Genomic DNA, 19,446 nt, shown 5'->3' with positions numbered 1-19,446 from the left:
GTGTCCCTGCTATTTTGAGACTAGTCATAGCCTTAGGACTGGAGCCTCCCATCTCCATCTTGACTCCTCATTTAAACAAAGTTTACTTTCCTTTGGCGTCTCATGAGTTTGTTGCCAGCAGCTCTGAGCAGTGCAATTCAACTGTTGCTGCTTTGGGTCCATGCCCATTCAGGTTAAATACTGCTGCTGTTAGAATCATTTCTACTATGGCCAGCCTGGAGGAAGGAACTGCTGAGGAATTGTCCAGTGCCCATCCATCTGCTACTTTAGATTCTGTCTGCTGCTGTGAAGTTTGGTATTTTGTATCCTTCTGTTTATTCCCGCATCTGTCTTTCCTTTCCCTCTAAGTTTATTAGTTTAGTGGTGAGTCTAGTGTGCTCGATGACCACTCACTGGACAAGTTGAGTTTAGTGCCAGCTGAGGGACCCAGGTATTCTGCTCGCCACAGGTTGAAACAACCTGTAACCTGTATAGGGACGCTAGGGAGCTCAGGAGTCAGCTTGAGGTGAGCGCAGGAGGTGCCCCCTCACCTCTCTCCCTAGCGGCAGAGACCTCCGTTGTATCATGACCCTTTTGTTTCCACCTTTTTGTGGTGTTTCTTGATGGTGCGACAGACGCCCATGGTCTGATCGCGTGCGTCGCGATTTATATGGATATCTTCTACTTCGTGCGTGACAATTCCTGAGAATTCAAGAAAAATTATTACAGAAACATTGTACACAATTCCTGAGAATTCAAGAACAAGTCTAGTTGGCATTGAGCGTTATGTGGGTTCAAGTTCCTTAGGAAGGACGGTCTAAGAAAAAGTATAAAAAATAGTTAAAAATGAGACATAAAACTAAAAGTTAAAATTGCCCACTTAAAAAAAATGGTATTTCCACATTCAAAAAAGTCCGATTTACCAAAAAATAAAATTAACCTATGTAATAGAAAGAAATCAAAGCGTCAAATTGTGTTTTTTTTTCAATCTCACTTCCTCAAAATAATGTAATAAAAAGCGATTAAAAAAAAAGACATAAAATCCAAAAAACATATAACACAGCTGGCGTCGCAGAAAACAGATCTTCACAGACCTAGCAAAATGGAAAAAGTTAATAGTTATGGGTCTCGGGGTATGAAAACTCAGGGTTTTTTTCAAAAAAATATCAGGGTTTTTTTTAAAAAAAAAAAAAAAAGTAGTAATAAAAAATGTATATATATATATGGTATTTCTGTAATCGTGCGGACCTAAAAATCAAATTGCCAAGTAATTTTTATGGTAAAATCAGCGCAAAAACAAAAGCAAAAAATCAGAATTGCATTTTTTAGTTGCTTTTTAACCTCACTATTTTTTTTTCCCATTTTTCAGTACATTACAGGGTAAAGTGAACGGTGCAATCCAAAACTACAATGTGTCCCTCAAAAACAAGTTGGAACGTGGCTAATGGATAAATAAAAAAGTGATGGTTCTGGAAGAAGCTCATCTATTTTACTTTGCTCATCTTTTTATATGTGTTTTTAGTTAGTCTTCCGTTCTATGCATGTCCCGGCCATCGATGGCCAATATATAGCAGCTCAGTTGCCATCTGTTCACACAGGGAGATTTTTCTCCTTCATTGGCAGATCTCTGCCATGTTTCCACAGTCCAATGCTTGGAATTTAACAGAATGGCTAACGTCCTGCCTGAGCAAACAGTCCAAGTAGCAAGTAAAATATCCTGCACTACTCTTTGCTGTACAGAGGAATGCTTATTTTTGCTAAACAGGCTTGTTTTCGCTCAATGGAAAGCACGAAAAGATACCAAAAGAAATTATATCATTTCGGCGGACCTGCTCAAAAACAAAGAAAAGGGGGAAAAAAAATAACAGGACGGACATCCGCTCAGAGGACAGTATGGAGAAAATAATCTGCACCCCCCACACACACATTACACCTATAGGAACATTTATAACCTCTCATTTGTGAGGTCAGACATTGATGTTGGAGGGAAGACCAAGGTGACAATCTTGGTTCTAGTTCATCACAAAAGTGCTGGATGAGGCTGAGGTACAGGATCTATGCAGCCGCTCATGTTCTTCTCACCAAACGACCCCCTCCATGTCTGTATGGAGCTTGTGCACTGATCACAATCATGGGGAACAGAAAAGGGTCTTTCCCAAACTGTTCCCACAAAGCTGGAAGCTACAATTGTCCTCAACGTCTTCTTATGAAGAATTGAGATTTCCTTTAACTGGAACTAAGGAGCTGAGACCGAGCCCTGATAATGGCCCAGAGTATTATCCCTCTTCCACCATACTGTACAGTGGGCACAATGCAGTCAGGGAGTAATGTTCTCCTTCACCAAACCCAGACTCCTGCATTAGACACAGATAGAGCAGTGTGATCCATCACTGCACAGAACACGTCTCCTCCAGAGTCCAGTGGTAGCGGCTTGGTGATGTATGACTCGGCATTGTGCTTGGTGATGTACGGCTCGGCATTGTGCTTGGTGATGTACGGCTCGGCATTGTGCTTGGTGATGTACGGCTCGACATTGTGCTTGGTGATGTATGGCTCGGCATTGTGCTTGGTGACGTATGGCTCGGCATTGTGCTTGGTGATGTACGGCTCGGCATTGTACTTGGTGATGTACGGCTCGGCATTGTGCTTGGTGATGTATGACTCGGCATTGTGCTTGGTGATGTACGGCTCGGCATTGTGCTTGGTGATGTACGGCTCGGCATTGTGCTTGGTGATGTACGGCTCGACATTGTGCTTGGTGATGTATGGCTCGGCATTGTGCTTGGTGACGTATGGCTCGGCATTGTGCTTGGTGATGTACGGCTCGGCATTGTGCTTGGTGATGTACGGCTCGGCATTGTGCTTGGTGATGTACGGCTCAGCATTGTGCTTGGTGATGTACGGCTCAGCATTGTGCTTGGTGGTGTATGGCTCAGCATTGTGCTTGGTGATGTACGGCTCAGCATTGTGCTTGGTGATGTATGGCTCGGCATTGTGCTTGGTGATATACGGCTCCACATTGTGCTTGGTGGTGTACGGCTCGGCATTGTGCTTGGTGATGTACGGCTCGGCATTGTGCTTGGTGATGTAATGCTCAGCATTGTTCTTGGTGATGTACAGCTCGGCATTGTGCTTGGTGATGTACAGCTTGGCATTGTGCTTGGTGATGTATGGCTCGGCATTGTGCTTGGTGATGTACGGCTCTGCATTGTGCTTGGTGATGTATGGCTCGGCATTGTGCTTGGTGATGTACAGATCAGCATTGTGCTTGGTGATGTACGGGTCGGCATTGTGCTTGGTGACGTACGGCTCGGCATTGTTCTTGATGATGTACGGCTCGGCATTGTCCTTGGTGATGTGTGGCTCGGCATTGTGGTTGGTGATGTATGGCTCGGCATTGTCCTTGGTGATGTATGGCTTGGCATTGTGCTTGGTGATGCACGGCTCTGTATTGTGCTTGGTGATGTATGGCTCAGCATTGTGCTTGGTGATGTACAGCTCAGCATTGTGCTTGGTGATGTACGGCTCAGCATTGTGCTTGGTGATGTATGGCTCGGCATTGTGCTTGGTGATGTACAGCTCAGCATTGTGCTTGGTGATGTATGGCTCGGCATTGTGCTTGGTGATGTACGGCTCGGCATTGTCCTTGGTGATGTACGGCTCGACATTGTCCTTGGTGATGTGTGGCTCGGCATTGTGCTTGGTGATGTATGGCTCGGCATTGTCCTTGGTGATGTATGGCTTGGCATTGTGCTTGGTGATGCACGGCTCTGTATTGTGCTTGGTGATGTATGGCTCAGCATTGTGCTTGGTGATGTACAGCTCAGCATTGTGCTTGGTGATGTATGGCTCGACATTGTGCTTGGTGATGTACGGCTCAGCATTGTGCTTGGTGATGCACGGCTCTGTATTGTGCTTGGTGATGTATGGCTCAGCATTGTGCTTGGTGATGTACAGCTCAGCATTGTGCTTGGTGATGTATGGCTCGGCATTGTGCTTGGTGATGTACGGCTCGGCATTGTCCTTGGTGATGTACGGCTCGACATTGTCCTTGGTGATGTGTGGCTCGGCATTGTGCTTGGTGATGTATGGCTCGGCATTGTCCTTGGTGATGTATGGCTTGGCATTGTGCTTGGTGATGCACGGCTCTGTATTGTGCTTGGTGATGTATGGCTCAGCATTGTGCTTGGTGATGTACAGCTCAGCATTGTGCTTGGTGATGTACAGCTCAGCATTGTGCTTGGTGATGTACGGCTCAGCATTGTGCTTGGTCATGTACGGCTCGGCATTGTGCTTGGTCATGTACGGCTTGGCATTGTGCTTGGTGATGTTCAGCTCGGCATTGTGCTGGGTGATGTACAGTTCAGCATTGTGCTTGGTGATGTACGGCTCGATATTGTGCTTGGTGATGTATGGCTCTGCATTGTGCTTGGTGATGTACGGCTTGGCATTGTGCTTGGTGATGTATGGCTCAGCATTGTGCTTGGTGATGTACGGCTCGGCATTGTGCTTGGTGATGTACGGCTCGGCATTGTGCTTGGTGATGTACGGCTCGGCATTGTGCTTGGTGATGTATGGCTCTGCATTGTGCTTGGTGATGTACGGCTTGGCATTGTGCTTGGTGATGTACGGCTCGGCATTGTGCTTGGTGATGTATGGCTCGGCATTGTCCTTGGTGATGTACGGCTCGGCATTGTCCTTGGTGATGTGTGGCTCGGCATTGTGCTTGGTGATGTACGGCTCGGCATTGTGCTTGGTGATGTATGGCTCGGCATTGTCCTTGGTGATGTATGGCTTGGCATTGTGCTTGGTGATGCACGGCTCTGTATTGTGCTTGGTGATGTATGGCTCAGCATTGTGCTTGGTGATGTACAGCTCAGCATTGTGCTTGGTGATGTACAGCTCAGCATTGTGCTTGGTGATGTACGGCTCAGCATTGTGCTTGGCGATGTACGGCTCAGCATTGTGCTTGGTCATGTACGGCTCGGCATTGTGCTTGGTGATGTACGGCTTGGCATTGTGCTTGGTCATGTATGGCTCGGCATTGTGCTTGGTCATGTACGGCTTGGCATTGTGCTTGGTCATGTATGGCTCGGCATTGTGCTTGGTGATGTTCGACTCGGCATTGTGCTTGGTGATGTTCAGCTCGGCATTGTGCTGGGTGATGTACAGTTCAGCATTGTGCTTGGTGATGTACGGCTCGATATTGTGCTTGGTGATGTATGGCTCGGCATTGTGCTTGGTGATGTATGGCTCTGCATTGTGCTTGGTGATGTACGGCTTGGCATTGTGCTTGGTGATGTACGGCTCGGCATTGTGCTTGGTGATGTACGGCTCGGCATTGTGCTTGGTGATGTATGGCTCTGCATTGTGCTTGGTGATGTACGGCTTGGCATTGTGCTTGGTGATGTACGGCTCGGCATTGTGCTTGGTGATGTACGGCTCGGCATTGTCCTTGGTGATGTACGGCTCGGCATTGTGCTTGGTGATGTACGGCTCGGCATTGTGCTTGGTGATGTACGGCTCGGCATTGTGCTTGGTGATGTACGGCTCGGCATTGTCCTTGGTGATGTACGGCTCGGCATTTTGCTTGGTGATGTACGGCTCTGCATTGTGCTTGATGATGTATGGCTCAGCATTGTGCTTGGTGATGTACGGCTCGGCATTGTCCTTGGTGATGTACGGCTCGGCATTGTGCTTGGTGATGTATGGCTCTGCATTGTGCTTGGTGATGTACGGCTCGGCATTGTGCTTGGTGATGTACGGCTCGGCATTGTGCTTGATGATGTATGGCTCAGCATTGTGCTTGGTGATGTATGGCTCGGCATTGTGCTTGGTGATGTACGGCTCGGCATTGTGCTTGGTGATGTATGGCTCAGCATTTTGCTTGGTGATGTACGGCTCTGCATTGTGCTTGATGATGTATGGCTCAGCATTGTGCTTGGTGATGTACGGCTCAGCATTGTGCTTGGTGATATACGGCTCGGCATTGTGCTTGGTGATGTTTGGCTCTGCATTGTGCTTGGTGTTGTACGGCTCAGCATTGTGCTTGGTGATGTACGGCTCGGCATTGTGCTTGGTGATGTACGGCTCGGCATTGTGCTTGGTGATGTACGGCTCGGCATTGTGCTTGGTGATGTACAGCTGCTGCAGCTGCTCGAACAAGCTCCCAGCGGGTGTGGTGTTCATGCAGCTGTTACCAGATTATCGGGACTCTGCAGTTATGGGGTCAGCAGAGCGGTGGTGACTTTTCTGCCCTCTGATCCTCAGCACTCGGCCCCCCACTCTGTAACGTTACGGGGTCTCCACTTTGAGACCGAGTTGCTGCGGTTCCTTCCACTCCTCAATAATATCACTCACAGGTGATGGCATAAGATTCAGGAGGAATAAATGTCATTGCTGCACACAGGGCGGGGGGGTGAGGAGTCAAATGCTTTGGGGATGGCTGTTGCACACAAAGGACAATGGCATTGAATGCAAAACCTGAATTTAATGATTAAGATGTGTGTCCCAATACCTTTCTCTATATAGGGTAAGGCCGCTTTCACATTTTGGTTTTAGCTCCGTTCAGTGTTCCTGTCAGAATTTCCGTCCGAACACTTCCGCAAAATGTGCTTCGGACGCATGCGCCGACGGGGCCATTGACAATAATGAAGCAGACGGAGTCAGCGTGTGCTCTATCTTGCCCCAATTTTGGGCGTATACTGTGCGCTTTCTGCAGGCGGAAACCAAAACGTAGTCTGCTACGTCTGTGTGTCCGCCTGCAGAAAGTGTATATTCCCGAAAATGTGGCGAGACAGAGCACACACTGACTCCGTCTGCTCCATTATAGTCTACTATTTAATATATTTATTAATGATCTGGTGGATGGTTTACAGAGTAAAATATCAGTATTTGCAGATGATACAAAACTATGTAAGGTAGTTAACACGAAGGAGGACAGTTTGCAACTACAGATGGATTTGAGTAAATTGGAGAATTGGGCTGAAAAATGGCAAATGAGGTTTAACACAGATAAGTGTAAGGTTATGCACATGGGAAGGAGAAACAGATGCTACGATTACTTACTAAATGGGAAACCGCTGGGGAAATCAGACATGGAAAAAGACTTAGGCATATTAGTCAATAAGAATCTAAATTGGAGTGCCCAGTGTCAGGCAGCAGCCACCAAAGCAAATAGGGTGATGGGATGCATTAGAAGAGGTCTGGGGGCACGAGATGAAAACATCATTCTCCCTCTGTACAAATCACTCGTCAGACCACACTTGGAGTATTGTGTGCAATTTTGGGCACTGGTGCTCAAGAAAGACTTACTGAACTTGAAAGGGTTCAGAGGCGGGCTACTAAAATAATAAATGGAGTGGGTGCATTACAATACACGGAAAGGTTATCAAAATTAGGTCTATTTACTCTAGAAAAGAGAAGACTTAGGGGAGACCTAATAAATATGTACAAATATATCAGAGGGCCATATAGAGATCTCTCCCATGATCTGTTTGTACCAAGGACTATGACAAGAACAAGGGGGCATTCTCTTCGATTGGAGGAAAGAATATTCCTACATCAGCATAGAAGAGGGTTCTTCACAGTAAGAGCAGTGAGGCTCTGGAACTCTCTTCCTGAGGAAGTGGTGATGGCCAACTCACTGAATGAATTTAAGAGAGGAATGGATGCTTTTCTTGATAGCAAAAGTATAGAAGGGTATAAATAGCATAATCTTACAGGTAGATAGAAGAGCGACCAAGATTATTAGAGGAATGGGTGGGCTGCAATACCAAGACAGGTTATTAAACTTGAGGTTATTTAGTTTGGAAAAACAAAGGCTTAGGGGGGATCTAATCACAATGTATAAATATATGAGGGGACAGTACAGAGACCTTTCCAAAGATCTTTTTACACCTAGGCCTGCGACTGGAACACGGGGGCATCCGCTACGTCTTGAGGAAAGAAGGTTTAATCATAATCACAGACGAGGATTCTTTACTGTACGAGCAGTGAGACTATGGAACTCTCTGCCGCATGGTGTTGTAATGAGTGATTCACTACTAACATTTAAGCAGAGCCTGGATGCCTTTCTTGAAAAATGTAATATTACCAGTTATGTATATTAGATTTTATGACAGGGTGTTGATCCAGGGAACTAGTCTGATTGCCGGATGTGGAGTCAGGAAGGAATTGTTTTCCCCATTGGAGCTTATTTGACACATTGGGGTTTTTTTGCCTTCCTCTGGATCAACATGTTAGGCTACGGGTTGAACTAGATGGACTTAGAGTCTCCCTTCAACCTTAAAAACTATGAAACTATGAATTATAGTCAATGGGCCCATCGGCGCATGCGTCCGAAACACATTTTGGGGGGTGTTCGGATGGAAGCTCCGACGGGACCACTGAATTGAGCTAAGAACGAAATGTGAAAGCGGTCTAATTGAATATGTCGAGAACCGTCCGCCACTACACACTGTACTGTATAACAGACTACAGAGCACAGCTAACCTCTTATCTACAACGACCTCCCTACCTGTTGCCTCACTTCCCCCAACAAGAAGATCCCTCTGGATTTTCCCATCATCTTCATCAATAGCAAACCAACGTGAGCATGGAAATTCATAGATCGCCTTGTTACCGATATCTTCAATGATTACCTGGGAAAAGATGGGAAATGTAAGTATATCAGTGACTGTATACATGAGAGGAATGGGCAGGTGTGGTCAGCATAGGACATGATAAGTGGTGCACACTCCAACAGGCCGGATCTTAAAGTCTGTGATATAAATCCCTGCAAAAAGGAAGAAGCGGGACTTTCCAAAACATATCTAGAGAAATAAAGTATTCTATTACCCAGGTATCATTTTAACTCTTTAAAATCTATTTTAAGCCTGGAAATAGCGCATTCACTACACTGTCCCATGAATAAAGGACATTTTAATCAATAGATCTTGGAATAATAATCAGTTCCAGATTTGGATGTGTAGCACCCTATGGGATCTGCAGGGCTTACTCGTCACCGGGCCAGTGGTTTTGTGGGGTTGCTGTGAATGGCCTGATCCGACTCCGTGGCCCTGTCGGCTACAGGCGAAGAGAGTCCAATGGGGGTTTGCTATGCAGCGCCACCCGTAGTGCGTGGCCAGGGATTAGCTGCCGCTGTGAGATGTCACTCTCCTCCGGGGCTGGTGTTACAGCAGCTCCGCACAGGTGGAGCAAGCCCCAGGGAGGACAGTGGTGACTGGGGAAGGGCCATTGGCGCTGAATTGTGGGGCGGCGGAGCCGGCAAATCAGTCACACACAGGGGCTGCGGTTCCAGGTGTTTTACTCACAGTTCGTGTGCTGTGCCCACAGAGTACCGGTCATCGCCGTGATGGGCCCCAGCTGATCCCAGATGAATCAGAGGTCACCACCGGTGTTGTGGAGCATGTGAGACCTTCCTCCTTGCGCCTTCTAGTGTGGAACCCCATGGCATGAAGCTACTTGGGGACCCCAGTGTCCTCGGCTTTAGTTACGGTCCCGTACACAGGCAGCATGAAACTTGTTATGGACCCGACCGTGACCGTGGCTCCTGTCTCTATATACTGCTGGTGCCCCGGAACTTTTGGTGGTAGGCAATGGGACGTGAAATCCCCTTTCCCTGCAGATTCTGGTAGTCCATCGTAAAGTATGTTCTACCCTAGGGCTTCTGCACCCTGTGTGGCGCCGGTCCCGAGTGGGGCTGTTGGGGCTCACCCTCCAGCTGCTGTATGAACTCCTCTGTCTCACAGCTCCACCCAGTAGTCTGCTTCTCTCTGTCTGCCTGCCACCCGGTCGGCCCCTCTGGGGAGAGCCCTTCAGCATTCCCCCAGAGGCCTTGGTTTTCTCTGCCTCAAGCTGTTCTCTCTACTGTGTCCAAACTGTTTTGAGGTAATACTCTTTCTGAAGTGAAACTAAGTGTGCTCGCTCACTTCCCAGGCAGCACCCACCTTTTTGATGACTCACCAGTGCTGGGGAAATACCTGTTGCTATGGTGCCCACTTGTGTTGTGTATGCTGCTGGCAGGCTGAAAACCACCTAAGTGTATTGCGTAACTGAAAACCAGTGGTTAACCTCTCCTTACCCGAGATGAGCATTGCATCTTAAGTCAGATGCAATACACTGTGGCGACTGAAGCCTCAGGGGCGCCACAAATGCATGAAAAAAAATATTCTTGTGCTGAGATAATCTAGTAAATGTGTTACAAGTACCAAGCACCCAAGCATTGTAGTGCCCGCTCATCAGTAGTTATGAGTAACGATCACCTGAGCATGGTAGTGCTCACTCATCAACAGTTCCGAGTACTGAGCACCCGAGCATAGTAGTGCCCTCTCATGACTAGTTACGAGTACTGAGCACCTGAGCATGGTAGTGCCCACTCATCACTAGTGGTGATCTTAGTGTTAGCACTGTGCTGTTTAACAGTGATTAGTATGGTTGTGTTCTTCAGTTATTATGTGGTGGTAATATGTAGTCTGGTCGTGCTGTGGAAGAATTTATCCTTTGTAAATGATAGTATTGGTATATTGGTCTTCTCTTAGTGGATTTCTTCCGTAAAAAGATGATGGTTTTACTTAGAAACTAAGTGGTGATAATGTTTGGTCACTATTTGGTGGTATTTATCCCCTTTATGTGATTTATCATTGCTATATTAGTTTTGTTATAGCAGACTTGATCACTAACAACTTGGTGATATTAGTTATTTGCCAACTGTATGACTACTATACTGAAGTATTAGTGAGAAAATGATCTTATTGCCGTTTTGTTATGAGTTCTATAGATCTATGTGTAGTATTTTTACTTTCCCCGGACACAAACGTCTTTTGAGGAAGTAGAATTTTTAGGTTCTAGAAGGCTACAGAAGCCCGTACATCTGATCAACATGCTGGTGAGAGCTCTGGTCCAAAGTATGTACCATGGCCCTTAGGACTCTCGTTACGCCACTGCCTATGGTGTCACAATTGATGCTCCTCGCATGTTGCACCCTGCTTACTTAGGGGTGATTGTGTAATCGAGTGGATCAACCTTGGATTTGGACACCCACCATTCAAGCAAGTAAAGTACAAAACCGTCCGAGGCCGTCCCCTGTACAGACCTTTTCTAGGAACCATCCAGCCGACCCTCCTTTGTTGTTGTGACCGATTGTAATTTTCCGAATCTTTCCTAAATTTGGCGCATCGATGGTAAATTTGTCCTCCGCCCCCTTTTCAAAGTTGTCTTTATCATTGTCCAGTCTTCTCTCTCCTGACAATAAGAGTAACAATATCAGCACAACATTTTCTTATGAAGGAGAGATCTAACAAAATTGTTTTGAGAAAAAAAAAATACAAAAAAGTTCTAAGTAACACATACTAAAAATTAAGAAACACACGGTGAAGTATTAGACATTGATAACTTGTATTTAAGAGCAACAGCGCCACTAGAAATACAGGCACAGAGTGGAACTGCAGCTCAAGGTAAACTGAAGAAAGCTTAAATGTTTTATAATGTTAAAGTAGATGTGTCACCAGATTTTAAAATACAAATTGCATAAATTATGTAGATATTTTAGACCTTATGGATCTGGTGTACTTACTATGAATGTCCATGTCAGAATGGCTGTGTTGTTACTGAAATCTATTGGCCCAATTCGAGTAGGAACCCAAATAATAAAATGCTCTTTTCTTATATTAGGTAGGGAAACTTTCCAATAAGGATTATACAGCCATTCTGACATCCTGTAAATTTCCACAGTAAGAACACCAACCTCATCAGGTCTAAGACATCTATTTAATTCTGCTTACAGTTTGCACAGATCTGCTTTAAAAGCTTTTGATCAGTCTATAAGATTAATCAACATGGAGTCAGGTTTTAAAAACCTTAATTGCTTCTCTTCCATAGGTCACAAATTTTAGCCTATACTATGCTCAAGAGCTGCACTCACTATTCTGCTGGTGCAGTCACTGTGTACATACATTACATTACTTATCCTCTACTGATCCTGAGTTACATCCTGTATTATACTCCAGAGCTGCACTCACTATTCTGCTGGTGCAGTCACTGTGTACATACATTACATTACTTATCCTCTACTGATCCTGAGTTACATCCTGTATTATACTCCAGAGCTGTACTCACTATTCTGCTGGTGCAGTCACTGTGTATATACATTACATTACTTATCCTGTACTGATCCTGAGTTATATTCTGTATTATACTCCAGAGCTGCACTCACTATTCTGCTGGTGCAGTCACTGTGTACATACATTACTTATCCTGTACTGATCCTGAGTTATATTCTGTATTATACTCCAGAGCTGCACTCACTATTTTGCTGGTGCAGTCACTGTGTACATACATTGCATTACTTATCCTGCACTGATCCGGAGTTAGATCCTGTATTATACTCCAGAGCTGCACTCACTATTCTGCTGGTGGAGTCACTGTGTACATACATTACATTACTCATCCTGTACTGATCCTGAGTTACATCCTGTATTATACTCCAGAGCTGTACTCACTATTCTGCTGGTGCAGTCACTGTGTATATACATTACATTACTTATCCTGTACTGATCCTGAGTTATATTCTGTATTATACTCCAGAGCTGCACTCACTATTCTGCTGGTGCAGTCACTGTGTACATACATTACTTATCCTGTACTGATCCTGAGTTATATTCTGTATTATACTCCAGAGCTGCACTCACTATTCTGCTGGTACAGTCACTGTGTACATATATTACATTACTGATCCTGTACTGAGCCTGAGTTACCTCCTGTATTATATTCCAGAGCTGCAGTCACTATTCTGTTGGTACAGTTCAAAAGGATAAGGCACTTCTACCGAATTTCTAGTTACCAGGGTGCTCAGGTAGGTTTCCAAACCATATACAGTAGTAATATATACAAGGCACTCCTGAATTCAGTAAAATATGATGATTTTTTATTATTTCATACTCAGTATAGTCAAGTCAGACGTTGCGGCCCAAACATGGCCTTCATCAGTAACTGGCAGATACGTGACTGTGATCTGCAGCCTGTTATTTCTGCCATGGGCAGTTGTAGTAATGCTATTAAGAGAATTTCTGTGGTTTGTAGCCTGTCATTAGCAGTATCCACTGCTGTGTGGAGTGGATACTGCTAATGACAGGCTACAAACCACAGAAATTCTCTTAATAGCATTACTACAACTGCCCATGGCAGAATTAACAGGCTGCAGATCACAGTCACGTATCTGCCAGTTACTGATGAAGGCCATGTTTGGGCCGCAACGTCTGATATGACTATACTGAGTATGAAATAATAAAAAATCATCATATTTTACTGAATTCAGGAGTGCCTTGTATATATTACTATTCTGCTGGTACAGTCACTGTGTACATACATTACATTAGTTATCCTGTACTCATACTGAGTTACCTCCTGCATTATACTCCAGAGCTGCGCTCACTATTTTGCACTGATCAGGATTACTCAGTAGTATACCCTTACTGAGCTGAATATTTGCATTATGGGCAGTGTCTATGTGGCGCCCTGGACCCCAGTGGTCACAGGTTATTACATCAACCACATACACACACACCCCCATCCCCTGTGAGGTCACACACATGTTACCCGAAAGGGAGACCTGACGCCTTTCTCAGGGCCAGTAGAGCACACCAGGTGGGCGGAGTCAGGCGGAAAGGCACGCCCACCGAGGAGACTACTGTCCTGGGGCAGGAAGTTCAAACAGACAAGTTTGGAGTTGACAGTGAGTGGTAGTGAGCAGCTGTCAGGGACCCGGGTAGGAGCCTGGGCCCCTTTGAAAACGTCAGGCAGGCAGACGGTGGTGGCCGCTTGCAGGAGTACCGGTGTAAGCGGTAGTCGGACCCCTGGTAGTGAAGGAACGGTTTTTCCCCCCCTGAAGACGCCACAGTAGTATGGTGGCAAATTGTAAATGTTGATGGTAAAATGTTACCTGTCATAAACTGTTTCCCCACTACGTGCCAGTGTAGAGCAGTGGTTCCCCTGGTAACAGTGGCAGGGAAGGAAGGGGCAGGGCAGCCTAGGTGGGGAAGGAAGGGTTCTGAATGCAGAGTCCAGTGTGCAGTGAGATGTGAGAGGCGAGCAAGCTCGGTCTGAGGTGACGGGGCAGAGTGTGGGAGTGAGACGAGGCAGTCAGCCTGAGTGAGTACTCTTGGCTACAAAGCAGAGGAAACCCATGAGAAACGGTGGAAGAGTTGGGACTAGTCCGGAGCCGGTGGTGTGTACTAGAGTGGAGTGCAGCTATCAGGGGGATAACAAGTGGCCCCTGCAGGCGAAGGTTAGTGCCCTGACAAAGAAGTGCAGAGGTGAGAACTTATCCAGAGCCAGTAGTGTGTGCTGGATCTGCCCTACAGTAAATCCGGGTTAGAGCGCAGCTACTAGGGGGTTAACGTATGTCCCCTGCAGGCAAAGGAAAGTGCCCGTAGAGAAAAAGGAAACCGTTTTTGTAGAAAAGGACCTGTAACTTGTAACGTACTAAAGTATACCTGCTGCAAACAAAAAGATGGAAGCTTTGTTTAATAAATCAGTGTTTGGTTTATCCGCTGCCTGCAATTGTCTCTTTCCTGACAGTGAAAAAGGAGCTGGAGAGCTGAGAAAGAACGCTGTCATGAATGGGCCCCATGCATCCACACTCTGCCCCAACAACACACCTGTTTTGCAAGTAACGGCCGGGCCGGGGTTCAGCCTGCGGCCCACAAGGCGAGGGGACCCGACTACACCCCCTGAGGCGCCCCCTGCCCCCGTTACACCGGTACAGCAACCGGCGGAACCGTACGGACTGGGCCTGGGTTGGAGCCCGCCGGTCCCGAACCGGGGAGTCAACCGTGTACCGGAACACCAGAAACCGGGTACTCAGACCCCCGTCCTAGCTTAGAAGCCACTGAGTATAGGCAAATTGACTGATTGCTGGCAGGACCTCACAGGTTCATCCACACCCAAAGTCCCGAAAGAAGGCAAAAGCCCACCGAGACCAGGTGAGCGCCACCGCCAAGGGCCAAACACCCGACCGGCCAGCGCCTGCGGGCAACTGAGGGCTCCTCCGGCAGCTCAACGCCGGGGAGCGGGCTACCACTGCTCAGGCAGGGGAGCCGAAACACAACATCCAGAGGTGCACGGGAAAAGGCGCCACCATCATCCCCACAGGGGACATCAGCAGCCGGCCGCGGGAACCGACAACATCCGAACTTTGGTTTACCAGTGACTCTGAGTGTGAATCAATCGTGAGTACACCAGTGCCATCCGGGGACAACACTACACTGCGGCACGGCGCCCTGCACCCCGACAACAACATCAGCGCTCCAGTCCCCACCAACCGGGGTCCCGGGACACACCGCCCCTACCCACGGAGGGGCTAACATCTAGGATGCACCTGCAACACCGACCCCGGACGAGCCCGCCTTCACTCCAGCCGCAGTGGAGGTGCATCCAGTCACCACGATCCGTGGGTGGCGTCACGACCCGTAGGACGGCAACGCGGCCCTCCCCGGCTGCGCGCCTCGTCCCACACCACCACCACCACCCGGTCCGGAGGCGCTCGTGCCACCGACAACCCGAGCCCGGACCTCGAGTGGCTCGGCCCGAGCAAGCGGAGGAAGCGGCCGGGCCCCTCTCAGGGCAGTACACATCTTCTGAGTGCTTGGTCCTGTATAGCTGAGCTAGCTTTCCTATAGAAGCCTTGCTCTGTGGCTGGCTGATTACAACAAACCTCATGCTACAGAGAATACTGCGGCGGTCAGGATTGGCGCAGGATAAGTAATGCAATGTATGTACTAAATGAATACAATGTTGGAAAAGAACGTTCCTATGTTTAAATGAAAAGCTGGACATACAGTGAAAAGAGCCGCTTTCTTTCCCCGCCTTTTCATCTTTTACTTTCTGCCATTATCTATGGTGAATGCAGCATTCTCATTGCAAATACTAAAAGGCCCACAATGCAGGGGACTGCACGCAGAGCCGGCCAGGCTTACGTTATGTTTTGAATAACATTTATAAAGTTATGCCAACTAAAGTAAAAATAATAATTTCTTGTACCTGTATCTCCCTTTTCTCCAAAAATATTCAGGAACACATCAGCATCTGTACCACTGCCATTGGCGGAGCCGGTAAACACGCGGGCAATGTATTTATTCACTGCAAGAAAAACAGGACATGAGGTTAAAAGGACTTAGATCGTACGTACCTGGGATATTTTTTAGTATGAGCACTCGTGTGTACACTGTACATGAGGAAACATACCATTTCTGGTCATTATATAACTATCTGACAATTTTAACCAGCTTTCTCCTTTACAAGTACTATCTCAAATTTTCAGTTGTCTCTGAGCTGGTGGGTGGAGACTGGCTGCTATGATGTCTCCCAAACACAGCACACACAGACATGAGGGATTCCTGCTCTCCTGTCTCTGAGCTGGAGGGTGGAGACTGGCTGCTATGATGTCTCCCATACACAGCACACACAGACATGAAAAATTCCTGCTCTTCTGTCTCTGAGCTGGAGGGTGGAGACTGGCTGCTATGATGTCTCCTATACACAGAACACACAGACATAAGGGCTCCTGCTCTCCTATCTCTGAGCTGGTGGGCGGAGACTGGCTGCTATGATGTCTCCCATACACAGCACATACAGACATGAGGGGCTCCTGCACTCTTGTGTCTATCTAGCCAGCACATACATTCTTGGCATTGTACAGCAATTCTGAGCAGTCTGATTGTGAGATAAAACACTTACTAAAAAGCAGCAGCACAGTTCTGTGTTTCTCTTTCAGTATGGTTCTGTCATGATGTCTTTGTGATAGCAGGGAACCAGGGCTCCTAATCTGTCCTTCAAGATAGGGAACTCTATGCTATCCCTAACATCAGGGATACTCCTAATGGTGGAGACGCCTGAGTCTCCTTCCTGACCCTGGTCCTGACCAGTCCTGATTTAATTATTCCTACCCCTACCTCCAGGTTGGAACAGGACAGATGTGTGTAGAAACCACAGATAAAGACAGACAAGGAAAAAAAACAAAACACAGGATAAGACACCGCAGTGACCGGTTTAGGTGAGTATTATAAAGTGAGTTTTACGTTTCTCCACAGCAGCCTGGGCTCTTATATACAGCATCTTAGAATGCTGTATATAAGAGCTTAGTGGTGGTGGCCACAGTTTATAGGCCCCAAATCTGCTGACAGGTTCCCTTAAAGGGAACATTAAAGGTTAGTGAAGCTAAACCTGGTGTAGTTAGAGGCTAAACCACCAGGTGTCGCCCGGGCACAACCAGACAGGAACTAATAGAAGAAAACCCTAGTTGTCGCAGTACCTAGGGGAGAGTAATCAAACAGGCCAAAGTCGATGCATAGAGAGGTAACGTTCAGGACAATAGGGAAAACTGAGACAGAGTCAAAGCACAATCCGAAGTCGGTACACAAAGGGAGTCAGTCAGTAGGTAGGGGTGAGATCAGTCAACAGGGATGTGAATGAGTGGATAAGGTGGGTAATACAGAGGGAGGGAGGGAATAGGACAGAACACCGGGCCGAGCAGAACAGAATAGGAGGATGAGACGGAGGGGGTCATGGGGATGTCAGGGAATGCAGACACGGGCAGAGGGAGGAAGTCGGGAGATCTGGAGGAGGGACAGGATCAGGGAAGACACGAGCAGATCAGAGCCGAGTACTTGTCGAAACCGGAAATATCATTGGCGGTGCAGCACCAGGGTTGGATCCATAATAAAGGAGGGGAGTCCAAATCGAGGTGAAAAGGACCACTCCCCCAAGGTCAGGGAGAGGCCGAAAACCCGGAGGGGACCAAAAAGGGTAAAGCCAAGTCTACAGGAGGCCAGCTCGCAGAGCAAAGGCGAGAACCTGGCTCTGCAGGATGGCGGGCCTGCAGAGCATAGTCATGACAGATTTAGTAGAGGCAGATAGTCAGCATACAAACCTTTGGGGACGTCCATGGGGTTGAGGCTTCCCAGCAGATCCCTGACATACAGCCCATCGCCATCCTCCTTGCTCAGCCAGTTGTTACATGCGAAGTAAAATCGTAGATGAGGTCTGTTCATGTCGGTGACAATCACACGATCCAGGTACCAGCCCGCGTTCATCCCTGTGTTATCGTGCTCAATTCTAATGGGAAAATAATGGGAGCTCTCAGAGTTGGATTATTTCTTAGCAATCAATCATTATAAATGTATAAATATGGTGGTTGTAAAACCAATTTAAAGAAAAACTATACCAAAAAGGTAACAGAAGTGAGCTTTGATGAGGTCACATTTTTGGCAGGGTCTATTCAGCATTAAAATACACTGTCATATGGAGACCCCGAGTTGAATAATTGAGACATGAAAATAGAGTGGCTCTAGAAAAAGAATCCCAAAAAATCCTAAATAATGAGATGAAACCTGTATCTTATAATGTCTACTTATCAGCTGGTTCTATTTATTTAAAAGATTTGGCTTGGAAATTCCTTACACTGGCAAAAGGGTAACAATGTTTTGAACTTTTGACTTTCAGTCTCCATATCTCACCATCCACTACAGCTTTGAGCGAGAGACAACCTTTATTTTACACACAATCATCTTTTCTATCTCCTACAGAAATATGACTTGCAACTATTTAGCATATGATTAGTTATGTAGATTATTGTCATCTCACTGCATTGTTATTATTTTGCTTTTTAATTTTTATTATTCTGTTAGTATTTTGTAAATCCGCCTTTGGCTTTCAGCGCGGCCTGAATCCTTCTGGGCTCTTGATGAGATTCAAGCATGTCTCAACCGAAATCTGGTCCCAGGTCTCTTCTTCATGTTCCCAGTCTTGGTATATACTAGTATGGCGCCCCTGACCTGGTCAGGCGCCACTGAGTACTGCACCCACGCTGGGTGACTGCAAACAGGTAATCGTAAAGGCTGAATTAGAGTGTGTACGCACAGACACATAATAACCAGGTCTCACACACACCTTAGAGGGGACCCCTGGGCAGATCCAGGAGGGGGCGTGGCCTCCATATCTCAGCTAGTGGTGCGGTGGAGATGTGAAAGCGAGTTGTTGCAGTGGCAGTCAAAGAGAGAGGAGATGGAGGAAGCAGAGTCTGAAGTGGCTGTTTGCGGGGGAGTTCGGTTGCCACACAGCCTGAAAGACACCTCAGGAAGAAGCGAGGTAGTTGAGTACGGGGACTCCTGGTAGACCAGGCACGCACGGGGAACAGGTCCCTAGAGCCAGACATCCATTTAGTGGTCTGCTAAAACCTGCTGGTGAGGGCACTCCAGGTGTCTCACCAACCAACACAGAGTTGCATCCGCAGCAACGAGGGGGCCCATAAGTGAGAGATAGCCAAGAACCATCTTTACTTGGTCCACGCTGCCAGCAAATGGGCCAGAAAGGGGAGAAAAGGCAGTTGCGACTTCCCTGGATGAATCCCATATACTTCAAGTCGGGGGTTATCCGAAACAAGAAGTGCTAGGAAGGCGAGCTAACAGTTAC

General features: G+C 47.0%; 1 protein-coding gene across 1 annotated transcript in view; it reads right to left on the bottom strand.

Moving 5' to 3' along the window:
* Window positions 1–19,446, bottom strand: part of LOC142256641 (lipoxygenase homology domain-containing protein 1-like) — a 65,262-nt gene that overhangs the window by 11,655 nt on the left and 34,161 nt on the right. The window contains exons 3-6 of the mRNA XM_075328481.1: window positions 17,906–18,090; window positions 16,018–16,116; window positions 11,075–11,223; window positions 8,498–8,621 (exon numbers count right to left, since the gene is read on the bottom strand). Of these exons, the coding sequence (XP_075184596.1) occupies window positions 8,498–8,621; window positions 11,075–11,223; window positions 16,018–16,116; window positions 17,906–18,090 (557 nt within the window). The remainder of the gene's footprint in view (window positions 1–8,497; window positions 8,622–11,074; window positions 11,224–16,017; window positions 16,117–17,905; window positions 18,091–19,446) is intronic.

This window comes from Anomaloglossus baeobatrachus, chromosome 1 (assembly GCF_048569485.1).
Source record: "Anomaloglossus baeobatrachus isolate aAnoBae1 chromosome 1, aAnoBae1.hap1, whole genome shotgun sequence".
Taxonomy (NCBI): Eukaryota; Metazoa; Chordata; class Amphibia; order Anura; family Aromobatidae; genus Anomaloglossus; species Anomaloglossus baeobatrachus.
This window is presented reverse-complemented; position numbering and strand designations above follow the sequence as displayed.